Source organism: Martes martes (assembly GCF_963455335.1).
Source record: "Martes martes genome assembly, chromosome: 1".
NCBI classification, from domain to species: Eukaryota; Metazoa; Chordata; class Mammalia; order Carnivora; family Mustelidae; genus Martes; species Martes martes.
Genome location: NC_137888.1, coordinates 166,657,699 through 166,670,262, shown reverse-complemented (window position 1 = coordinate 166,670,262; position 12,564 = coordinate 166,657,699). Strand labels below are relative to the sequence as shown.

Sequence of the window (12,564 nt, the reverse complement as noted above, 5' to 3'; positions counted from 1 at the left end):
GTCCTGCATTCCTCGACCCCTCAGAGCTCAATGGTGTCACTGGAGGCGCTGCGGGAGTCCCCAGGCTTGCTTCGAGGCTGGACCTCACTCTGAGGTTCCCCGAGCCGGGCGGGGGGTGGGGCTGGGGCTGGGGCAGGCAGTAGCTGCACGGTGCTGGGCAGCTCATCCAGGGGCAGACTGTCCACCGAAGACAGCCCGTGACGCCACGGGTTCCAGCTGATCTTGAGCGAGCCCCGGGAAAAGCTGTCCATGGAGCTGCGAGAGGGCGCCCCGTCAGGGTCATCCGCGACGTGCGGTGGGACCGGGCCGCGCACGCGCACGTCGCTGAGAGACCGGCAGCGGCCCCGCATAAGAGTAGAGCCGGCGCCGTCGAGCTCGGCGTCGGGGTGGCTGCCCCGCCGCGGCCGCAGCGCGCCCCCAGGCGGCGAGGAGGCCAGGCCTCGCAGGCCACAGCGCCGGAAGACGCTGTCTCGCACCAGGTGCTCTCGAAAGAGCGCGGCGTCGATGCTGCGGCTAAGGTTGATGGGTGATGGCGGCCGCAGATCCAGCTCGCTCATCGACGGCGCCGGCCCCACGCTGTTGCGGGACAGTCCCGGGCCACCCTGGGGGCCGCGGCCCAAAGACGCAGCTGAGCCCCAGGCGCCTGAACTGGGCGTGGCTGGCGGCCCGCCCTCCGCCGGGTTGCGGATGAGACTCTTGCTGATGTCCAAGCTGCCTGCGCCGACGCCACTGGGCCCTGCATAGCAGTTGTTGGGTCGCTCAGGCACCTCGCTCTTGCCTGAGGGCGTGGGGCACGCCAGGCGTAGCAACTTAGCCCAGCAAGCGTGCTCCGTGGGCGGCCGGGGCCGTGCGGCGGCGACAGCAGCCAGCGCCAGGGCCAGGGCCCAGGTCAGCTCCAGCAGGCGCAGCCAGAAGTGGACACCCCACCAGGCCCACGAAAAGCGACCCACCCGGCCTGGGCCCGGGTATAGCCAGAGCGCGGCCGCCAGCTGCAAGCCACTGGCCAGCAGTCCCAGCGCGCCGGCCACGGCCAGCAGCCGCGGGCCCGGGCTGGCATCCCAGCCCCGAGGCCCGTCCAGCAGGCGGCGACGGCAAAGGCAGAGCGTGCCCAGAGACACGGTCGCGCCCCAGGCGCACGACAAGCCCTGAGCCAGGAGGTTGAGCACAGGCCGCACCGACAGCAAGTCAGTAGTCAGCAACCCCACGCCGTGCACCAACGCCAGCGCTCCCAGCAGGAGCGGGCTCTGCAGCTGCTGGGGCAGCCCCACGCCTAGACCGAGAAGGGTCAGGGCCGCCAGTGCAGTGAGCAGCAAGGGGAAGGGCAGGTTGTAGAGTACCAGGCCGGCGCGTAAGCCCAGCCGTGCCTGAGAGCCGTAAGGGTCGGCGAGCATGTAGGCGGATCGAAGCCCGGATGCTACCAGCACCAGCACCGCCGCCACCAGAGCCAGCCGGGGCCCCGCAGGGGCGGCTGCCAGGGAGGCCAGTGCCAACAATGCAGGCAACAGGAAGAGCACCCCCACCCCATAGACGTGCAGCTCCCAGGAAAAGCTCAGCACCCGCCGGAGCGGACCCCAGCGCAGAGGAGGTGCGGTGGCATTGGCAGGGGGGCTGGTGGCTGGGGCTGTTGGTACGGAGCTGGCTGAGGGCTCCGGAGGGGGTGGCTGGCCCAGGGCGCGCTGCGTGGTGACCCGAATGAGGCCCCGGCGTGACGTTGAGGGGGCCTGGACTGGGGGTGCTGGGGGATGGCTTTGGGGGCGCCCCGGCCACTCCTCGGCTTCATCTGCAATAACAATATTAAAATAGCCCTTTGAAAAGTGCTTTTGATTTTCTACATTCTCTAGTGTGGTGGGCAAGTTATTTAACTTTTCTAAGCACATCTATAAAATGGGGATGGTAATAGCACCTACCTCATTGGGGTGTGGGCAGGATTAAGGGCTTAGTATAGTGCCCAACACCCAATAATGTTAAATGATGTGACCTATTGCTTTTACTAATAAAATACCAGCAGTTCTCAGCATTGGCTGCCCATTAGAATCACCTGGAGACCAAGTGAATCAGATTTCCTTGAGATGGGGCCTGGGTATTGGAATTTTTAAAAATTTCCACTGATTTGCAGGAGTTGGAGAAACTGCACTAAATATATCCAAGTCACATTTAAGAATATTCTAGCCCCCAAAGGACAAATGACTTGTCCCAGAGTACCCAATGAGCATTAGTTTATTATCCTGAGTTTTTTGAAGGAGGTCCTGGTCAGTTCCTTTAAGCCGGTGTTCGTGCCCATTCACTCCTCCCAGATACCTCACACAGGTTTTTAGTTATTAGACAGAGTACCCACTCCCTCCCAGAGCCCTAGCCATGCCCTCACCTGGCTGCAGGGCCCCCACAGGGCTCTCTGTTCGATTTGTAGCTGGGCCGGGGTCCAAGGGGCCAGGAATGAGGGACTTGGGGGTACCTGGGGTCTCCAATGCTCCTCTCACCCGCTGGGGGGAGATGGGGTCTGCTCCATTCATTGCCGCTATTTCTGAAATAACAAAAGCAGTCATCACTTTGTCTGACCTTCCAGCGGTCCCCGAAGTCTGAGCCCACAAAAGGGAGGCACAATCACCCTCATTTGGCAGAATGAGGAAAATGGTACCCAGAAGGACTAGAGGTCACACAGAAACTGGGCCATCCAGCTACCCTGGAACACTGCCCCCTCCCAGCACTGCTCAGCACCCTCAGTTTGATACCCACCTGGCTTAGGCTGCCCATCAGGAGTCTCTGTGGTAGGGGGACCTGAGGGCTGGGGTCTTGGTGAGCCCCTAACATCAGGAAGATCAGCCTGTTTGGGCGAGGGACTTGAAAAACTGACTTCCCAGGTCTCTTCACCTCCAGTCTTCTTGGGGAGCTCCACTGGCAGCCCCTCAGCAGGAGGAAGGCTTTTGGCCAAGACCAGGTCTGGCTGGGACCCAGGCTCCTGAGAGGACACCACCTCAGCTGGGGATACAAAGCCAACATGAGGGAGTTCAGGATCCTGTTGGGTGAAGAGGGGCCCTCGAGCTGCCTCCTGGAAGTCCTCACCTCCTCCCTGTTCTTCTAGCACTGGCCTCCTGGTAGTGTCCAAGTGGGGAGCAAGAGTGTGCGGAGGGCCCTGGTGGTCTAAGGGGGACATTTCTGAGATGCTGATCTTGGCTTTGTCCACCAGACCCTCATCTCTAGGTGGTCGTTGTTCCACTTGGCCTCCAGGCTCCTCTGGTTCTGGGGAGGGACGAACTGTGGCTATCCCAAGTTGGAGTCTGGGAGTTATGGGGATGAAAGTGAGATGGGGGAGGCCTACTGGATGGGGAGCTGGTGCTTCTTGCTCTATAGGCTCCTGTGAGTCAGGCAGTCCTGTCCAGCCATGAGAACTTGACCCTTGAGCCATCTGGAGGTCATCAGTTACTGGCAGTCCTTCTCTCTGAGCCCTGTGGGATGCTTTAGGTCCATGCAAGACTGGGCCAAGGGGAGAGTCTGCTGGCTTCTCAGGTACTTCCTCAGCAGGGGCATGGGGAACATTGGAGTTCCAGGGGCCCTCATCTCTGGACTTTTCCCAGAGGAAGTCGAGGGCCTGGGGCTCTGTGCCTGTAGGGCCCTGGGGGTGGTTTCCTGGGATCAGATGTGGTTCCGAGTCCTCAAGTGGCTTGGGAAGGCCCCGGCCCAGGGCAGGGCCAGCCCCCAGGGACAGCAGCAGCAACAGCAGCAGGGGGCCACATCCACGGCCCCGTTGGCTGGGAGCCATGGTCCACTCTGATGCCTGGGCCTAGAACACTCAACTTCCAGTCCTCCCTGGATGAGCCTAAAAAAAGAGGGGGGATGACATGTGAACACTGGGAATGCCCATAGCTGCCCCAAGAAGGATGGTGGGAAAGAAAGAAGAGAGACAAGGAGAAGCTCTCCCTTCCCCAGCCCCTTCCTATTCAACCTCTTCATGCTGCCCAGAGTGACCTTTTAAAACTGCATCTTTGGTCATGCCACTTGCCCTACTTCAAAACCTTCAGTGGCTCCCCACTACCCTCAGGAAAGAATATAAGTTCCTCTCCTAGCCTTCCAAGGCCACAGCAGGCTGCTTACCTATCCCACTGGACTCTTCAGTGCCCCAGTCCTTTGCTCCTGCTATTTAAGCCTGGAATGCCCTCTCCTCCTTCACTTGCTGAAATCCTATTCCTTTCAAAGATTTTATTTTATTATTTATTTGACAGAAAGAGAGTGTGTGCAAGAGAAACTAGGCAGGGGGTGGAGCAGAGGGAGAGGGAGAAGCAGACTCCCCGCTGAGCAGGAACCATGATGTGGGGTTTGATCCCAGGACCCTGGGATCATGACCTGAGCTGAAGGCAGACGCTTAACCGACTGAACCACCCAGACGCCCTATGAAATCCTATTCTCGAAGGCCTGGCTCAAATATCAGAGAGGTGGAAAGGGAGAGGGACAGAGGGATCTGGGTTTGAATCCCAGCTTTGCCATTTCCTGGGTGACTTACTTCACCTCTCCAAATCGTGGTTTTTCTGTCAGTAAAATGGGAACCTAAGTCAAGGGAGCTCTTACAAGACTCACCTAACGAAACACATTATAGGCCAGGCCCATAAGAGGAGTTTAATAAGCATTAATGTCCTTTTACTTTTCCCTTTGTCCAAAAGCTTTTTTTCCCCACCAGCCCCCTTAACTACATCAACAAATAATTTGAACACATAGTATGTGGTAGGCCTGGGGGATTAAAAGCAGTGAACAGATTGACAAGATACCTGCCCTCACGGAGCTGGCATTTTGGGGTAAGAGACAGACAATGAATAGTTTTAAATAAGGTGAGCTGTGAAGAAAATAAAACAGGGTTAAGAGATAGGCGGATGGGGGGCTACTTTACACAGTGGGTAGCAGGAGGCCTCTGGGGTCACATTTAAGCTAGATGCTGAATGAGAAGAAGGTGCCAGCCATTTGAAGATATGGGGGGAAAGTATTTGGCAAAGGGAACAGAAAGTGCTAAGGCCCTGATGCAGAATGAACAAGTGAACTCAAGAAACGAAAAGGCTAGTGTGGCTGGAGTATAGCAAAGGAAGGAGAATGTAGCAGAGGGAGACACGTTCAGAAAGGTAGGGCTAGATCACAAGGGGCCTTGTAAACCAGAGTGAGGCACCTGGATTTTATCCTAAGTATCACAGGAAGCCAATACAAGCAACAAGCCCGGTGTTTTAAAAGGGGAGAGGGGTGTCTGGGTGACTTAGCTGGTTAAGCACATCTGACTCTTGGCTTTGGCTCAGGTCATGATCACGGGGCATGAGATCAAGCCCCACGTAGGGACCCGTCCTGACACTAGAACCTGCTTGAGATTCTTTCCCTCTCCCTCTGCCCCACTGGCGCACACGCGCTCTCACCTCCAAATAAAATAAATAAATAAAATTGGTAAAAGGGGGAGAGAAAATCCAGGTAAGATATGATGGTGGCTCTTTACAGCATAGACATTTCTTTCCCTGACACCCCCTCTACCCTTTCCCATCATCCTGTTCACAGAATGTAATCTCCTCTCTCCTCCCCAGGCCTGGGGCATCTCAGGGGCTGCAGCAGCATATTTATTTCTTGTCTTCAGCCCCCTGCATATGCCTGGCCCTGCGTAGATATCCCCTAAAGGCTCCTCTTCCTGAGAGCCCCTAGTTAAGCCGGGGAGGCAGGAAGGGACCCGATGGCCAGGAGACGGGGACAGGAGCACATCAACTGTGAGAGAGGAGAGGCCTGGGTGAGTTTAGGGGCAGAGGCCCTGCTCCCTTCCTCTCTGGGAAGCAGGTGTGCCCAGAGTTCCCTGGCTTCTCATCCTTAGTGCCTCACCTACACCTTGAGAATCCAATGAAAACTCTGGGGGCTCTCTCCCGGAAATGTCCAGGTTCATCCAAGGTTGTGGACAATTTCAGGGGGTTCAAAGATCCCTTAAACCCATCCCCCAAACTGAGTTTAGATTCTGCCTTGAAGTCTTGTTAGTTTCATTTCTCAAACATTGGCTGAACCCCATGCCCTACTCCTAGCCCAAACTAGGTGCTGAGGACCCACAGAGAAGCCCCAGTTGGTGTCAGGAGTTGGGGCCAGTGGAGGAGGAAGGCCTGAAGGGCCACTAACACATGTCCCGGTTAAGAACAGTGCTCCTGTGTTGAGCACTCACCCACTGAGGCTCCTGTGCTAAGATTAGCTGCATGTCCTCCATCTCGTCCAACCCTCCCAACACAAGCAGGTGTGGGTATAACCATTTCAGAGGGGAAGAAAGGGAGGTTCAGAGGGGTTTAGCAAATCGCCCAAGGTCACACAGCCAGCGAATGACCACACCAGGGGTTGTGAAACCCGCAACTGCTCATTTTGAACATGGGGGTCCAAAAGCTTTTCAGAAGAGGCACTTGAGTTAGGCCTTCAATGATAAGCATATGCTATCTGCTCACCAGCCGCAATTCAAACGAGATTTAGGCATCTGTGGACAAGGAGGGGGCTGCCCAGACCTAGGTTCCTGCTACAGGAGACATTTTTTGAGATTTTTGTTGGGTGAGGGATAGGGGGTATCTCCCTGCCCTAGGCACTGGGAAGAGGCCGGCCTGGGGGCAGGGCGAGGGCCGCCGCAGGGCAGCCTCGGGAGCTGGTCCAGCTCGGGTTACCTCTCCTCCTCCGGCTCCTCTCCCCTGGCTCCGCGCCTTCCCGCAGTGTCCCGGGGTGGGGGTGGGCGATGGTGCAGGCTCTGCCGCTCGTGCCCAGAAAGGGGGCTGCAGGCCACGCTCCCTGCCGGGGCCCTGCCATCGCCCCCTCCCTGGGCCAGCTCCTCACCTGGGCGCCGTGCCGGCAGCCCCCGCGTTCACCTTGCGCGCGTCCCTGCAGCCGCTCGCCGCGCCGCATCCTCCGAGATGCTCAGACTTGGCTAACAGAGCCCGGCGCTGCCGATCGCGGAGCCCGCCCACAGGAACGCCATCCCCACTTAACCCTTTCCCCTTAGGGGTGGATTCTTGTCCCAGTCCTGACCTCCCCTCTCTCAGAGATTCTCAGGGCTAAGAGGAGAACCGAGGTACCTCCGAGCAATTTGGAAATCCCTTCCGCAGCCTCCCTGAATAAGGGACAGCCAATCCTGGTTTGCACACCCCATGGGACGTGGAGCTCACTTCCTTTATACCTATATACCTATATTCTTACAGGGATACATACATACTTACATACCTATGGGTAAATCCTTCCTACAGTTTGCTATTTATCCTTTGGATCTTTTTCTTTTTTCTTTTTCTTTTTTTTTTTATTTTTTTGTTAGCTTCAGAGGTAGCTTCAGGTCTTTTTCAATGCACAGTCACATATACATTTTAAATAGAAATGAGATCACACTGCACATACTGTTCTGAAACTTGCCTTTTTTCTCTTCACTGTGAAATATATCCTGGCACATTTTCCATGTAAAGTTCTACAGATCCATCTCATTTCTTATATCTGCTGTTGAGAACTGAAGCATATAGTCAGCCTATAATTTTTTATTGATCCAGTCCTGAGGTTGAACATGTAGATTGTTTCTAGCCTCTTGTTAGCAGGAATAATAAAGCAAGGACCATTCTTGCATAGACCTCTTCATGCACAAGCACTAGTGTACCTATCAGATAATTTCCTACCTAAGGTATGGTTAGACCTATGAGTCTGCACATTTTCAGGTCAGAAAGACACTCTAATGTCCCTGGTCCCTCTTTGGACAGCTTGTGATATACTCCATGTCCAGCATTGGGTTCAATAAACATTAAGAGAAATCTTCAGAAGGAATACATGTGGTCGCTTAATATGATGTAAAATCTTTAATGCCATGGAGAAATTTCCAGGGTTGATTGTTGCTTATTTATTTAAATTTCAGTCATTTGATATAAAAATGATGTATGCTGATTGTCCGAAGTTAAGGAACACAGAAATGTTCAAAGAACACATTCACTCTCTTACTCTTGGCCTCTTCAAGTCAGCCTCCCCAGGTGTGCACACCATTAGCATCATATTGTTTCTTTTATTTAAAAACGTACATATGCATGTCTTTCTTTTCACAAAAATGGGACCATACTGTGCATATTGTTCTATAACCCCCCCCTTTTTTTTTTGGCCTTAAGCAATGTATGTTGGAAACATTCTGAAGGCAATACATACATATAAGCTCCAGCCTTTTCCTCCAGCTAGCCGCACAGTGCCGCGTGGTGTGGATGCACTGTCATTTACTCATGTTCCCAGATTCTCCTACTGAAGGGGGTATAGCTGGCTGACAGCTATTTTTATTCCTACTAGAAACAATACTGCAATAAACATCCTTACATACCTATACATACGTCTTTACATGGTGATTCTCTAAAGTCTCTCAGATAATTATTCGTATGATCACATTTTTGTTAATATCTATCTATCTATCTATCTATCTATCTACCTGTCATCTATATACCTTCCTACCTATCCATCCTGTTCCTAATTATTAAAAGGTAAATAGTGGTTGATGTGATTTTTATCTAATTTTGCGTTTCTGTTTACCAATATTCTACACAACTATGTATTTCTTTTAGGATCAGAGACAGGAGTGATAAATATCATTTTAAAAAGAAAGAAAGAAAATTCTTCCTAGGGTTGAGTGGAGATTTCTCTCCCTCTCTACCTCTGGGTCTCACAGAAGAGCAACCCTCAGCCCTCAGCTGTGTCTGACATGCTGCAGTGTGAAATGTGTTCAGAGCCTGAATCCAGCTTTTCTGACTCTAGAAGGACAGGGTTTTTCCCAGTTCACCTAATCATCTGACCAGCTCTGCTGTTTTCTTTGTGGGAACCCCTTCAGAATTGTAAAGGCACCTCTCATTTCTCTAGAATCTTCTCCCTTCAGGCCAAACCCTCCTGGTTCTTTCAACCTTTCCTCAAAGGACAGGATTCTGGGCTCTCACCATTGTGACATCTCTTCTCTGTTGGCCTCTTACCTGGTCAACAATGTCTTCTTTAAAGCATAACTCTTGAAGGGGGACCTGGGTGGCTCAGTCCATTAGGTGTCTGACTTTTGGTTTCAGCTGTGGTCGTGATCTCAAGGCGGTGAGATTCAGCCCTATGTTGGGCCCCCGGGCTCAGCATGGAGGCTGACTCTCTCTCTCTCTCTCTCTCTCTCTACCTCTCACTCTGTCCCTCCTGTTCATGTTCTCTTTCTCTAAAATAAATAAGTAGATATTTAAAAAGATAAAGTGTAACTCTTGGAACTGAACCCAGTTGGGATCAAAGCTGGACTTTCACCTCCCCTTCTTAGATTCTCCTCCATTAATATGGCCTCACACTGCATTAATGATTCTGGCAGCTGAATCCCTGTGTTGCCCAGTATCCATCTATTATGTCTTCCCCACCTCTTTGTATGCATTTGGTTTCTTGACCCTCAGTGTAGGGCTCAACATTTGTTTCTTGATTTTTTCTCTTGTTAGATCTAGTCAGTTGTTCTGATCTTGTGGGACGTCATCTGGATGCTGGTTCTATATATAATAGATAACTGGCATTTTTTTTTTTTTTAGCATTGTTCAAGGTCCATTTCTCTTCCTGGTAGCATCCTAATTTCCTTTGAGGAACTGATGTCTTCTCCCTCATGGGTAGTCTTGTAGGGAGGGTAGCTCTAGGGGTCCGCTACCAAAGCTGAGGGGTCCAGATCTCTCCTCTCATTGCCTCCTGTGAACTCTCTGGTGAGACTTCTTTGGAGATGCTGAGATTCCCTCAGCAGGCTCAGAGCTTCCCTTCCTCAGTTTCCCCCACGGAGGACTACCCATCCATCCCTGCAAAGTCTTACTGACCCGACAGTGCCCAACCCCCCAGTCCAGAGGATCATCCGGCTGCTCCCGGCTTGCTGTCTTTAGAGGCAGGAGCCCCAATCCCATTGTGTTTCCCAACCACGGATTGGTAGGGGTTTTGAGATTTCAAACAAAGGCAAGAGAGATTATGATCCCTTTGGCCAGAGGCCAAGATGAAAGCTGATCCTCTGGAAAGAGGAGACTGGCTGGGGGTGGAGGTGAATATAAGTGGGGAACATGGAGTGCCAGGTATAGGTGGGGCGCTCCAATAGGACTGCCAGCATCATCCTGGAGACTCTGGGAGGCCAGTGATGGGTGGGGGATGATTTAAGCACAAGGGCGATGGTCAATGGCTCCATCTACGAAGCACTTAGTTGGTTAGGGGCTGTGCTACATACCTTAGTACATGCATTATTCTTTTTAAATCCTCACAACAACTATGTGTTATTATGCTGTCCACTTTACAGCTGGCAAACTGAAGCTCAGAGAGCTTAAGTAATTTCTTCAAGGTCACACAGCAAATAAGAGGCCAAGCTCTAAGTCTGAATTTAGAACCAGCACCCTTAATACTGATGGCACCATCCCCCCCTGAGGAAGTACCTCAGAGAGGGGAGACGGGGAGGTGAACAAAGCTAGACTGCGTTAGGAGTTTGAGTCTATGAAAATAGGCCTCCAACTTGGATTCTGTTTTGAAGGGACTTCAACAGGGCTTGGGAGTCGTTGAGAGCTCCCACCCAAAAGTACGTTGGGAGGTCCCAAGGAAGGGGAGAGAGAAGGAAAAGACAAAGGCGCTGTGGCTGGCAATGATGAAGCCTCCTGTCTAGACAATGCCCAGGACGGCTGGCTGGCATTTTCATTCTGGCTGGTCCCTGGCAGGCAAGAGCAAAGAAACAAAAGACAGAACAGGTGGGAGAGGGTGCAGCCTGGCGAACCTCCGCTGTTCTGTGCCTGCTGTCCTGTACCGGGATGGGGTGGGTAGAGCATTAGACATTTTCACTAAACTTGCCATATTAAGCCTCAAGGGTTCCTGGAATTTTTTTTTAAAGATTTTACTTATTTATTTGACAGAGAGAGAAGTCACAAGCAGGCAGAGCAGTAGGCAGAGAGAGAGGGGAAGCAGGGTCCCCGCTGAGCAGAGAGCCTAACGCAGGGCTCGATTCCAGGACCCTGAGATCATGACCTGAGCCTAAGGCAGAGGCTTAATCCACTGAGCCACCGAGGCGCCCCAGGTTCCTGGAATTTTAACATATTTTTTCTCAGAGGTTAACCTGCATGGATATCGGCTAAATGAACCTTTTATTTATTTTTTATTTAATTAATTAATTAATTAATTTTTTAAGATTTTGTTTTATTATTTGACAGAGACAGAGCACAGGGGGAGCAGCAGGCAGAGGGAGAGGGAGAAGCAGGCTTGATGCAGGGCTCAATCCCAGGACCCTGGGATCATGACCTGAGCTAAAGGCAGACGTTTCACCAACTGAGCCACTCAGATGCCCCTAAATGAACCTTTTAAAAAGATATTTTTTGTGTTAATAAATCTGATAATCTAGTACATACTCTAAAACCAACTTCCCTCTCACTTCCAATTCCTTTTAACTCTTTCTGGTACTTCTGATTATTTCTTCTGGTTTTTATATCTATTATCTAAGTGCCAGACTTGTACGGCTCATGTTATTTTTTTTTTCAGTTTTAGATTTTTACATATTGATCACCACCGAGGAATATGAAGATGTAGTTTCTGCATTTCCACATTTTTCTGTACTGCTTTGGTGTATATCATTAATCTGCATTTACAACACTAGAACTGTGAAACGGTGAGTCAGCCTGACTCAAGATGTGTACTGTGATTACAATTTGTTTGCTAGAGGTTCTGTTTTCTCCTGGGGTAATCCTTGGGTTTTTATTCATTTAATTTTCTGTGCATCTGTCACTAATTCAGTCTCCTTAATCTTTTCTTGAAATGAAAAACAATCTAAGGATTTGATTTCCCATCAAGATAAAAATACTTTCAAAAAGACTCACAGAATTCCACAGAGAATAAGTGGCTTGAAAAATGGGTGGTAGTGCAGGGAACCTGTTTAAAAGAGATTTAAGAGATGTAGCAATCAAATGTCGTGTCAGTGTCTTTTGGGGATCCTCATTCAAACAAGCCAACCAGAGACATTTTAAGATAATAGGAAATTTGAACATGATTGGGCCTTAGAACATACTGAAGAATGTCTGATTAAGTAGGATGATGACATTATGGGTTATGTTTTAAAAATTCCTTATTTGGGGTGCCTGGGTGGCTCAGGGGGTTAAGACTCTGCCTTGGGCTCAGGTCATGATTTCAGGGTCCTGGGATCGAGTCCCGCATCGGGCTCTCTGCTCAGCGGGAAGCCTGCCTCCCCCTCTCTCTCTGCCTGCCTCTCTGCCTACTTGTGATCTCTCTTTCCCTGTCAAATAAATAAATAAAATCTTAAAAAAAAAAAAAAAAGGGCGCCTGGGTGGCTTAGTGGGTTAAGCCTCTGCCTTCGGCTCAGGTTGTGATCTCAGGGTCCTGGGATCGAGTCCTGCATTGGGCTCTCTGCTCGGCGGGGAGCCTGCTTCCTCCTCTCTCTCTCTCTCTGCACCTACTTGTGATCTCTCTCTGTCAAATAAATAAATAAAATCTTTAAGAAAAATAAAAATTCCTTATTTGTCAGACACACGTACTAATATTTATTTAATTATTTATTTTTAAAAAATTTACTGATGTATTTGAGAGAGACAGAGAGAGAGAGAGAGCACATGCAAG

General features: G+C 51.1%; 1 protein-coding gene across 1 annotated transcript; it reads right to left on the bottom strand.

Annotated features, from left to right (window-relative positions):
• Positions 1-20: 20 nt before the first annotated feature.
• Positions 21-6,876, bottom strand: PRRT3 (proline rich transmembrane protein 3; the record flags this gene model as incomplete). Its single annotated transcript, XM_080810464.1, has 4 exons — positions 6,808-6,876; positions 2,734-3,814; positions 2,366-2,521; positions 21-1,780 (listed from the first exon to the last, which is right to left on the bottom strand). The coding sequence occupies exons 2-4, from the start codon at positions 3,755-3,757 to the stop codon at positions 21-23; spliced, it is 2,940 nt and encodes a 979-aa protein (XP_080666590.1). The 5' UTR covers positions 3,758-3,814; positions 6,808-6,876.
• Positions 6,877-12,564: the final 5,688 nt, after the last annotated feature.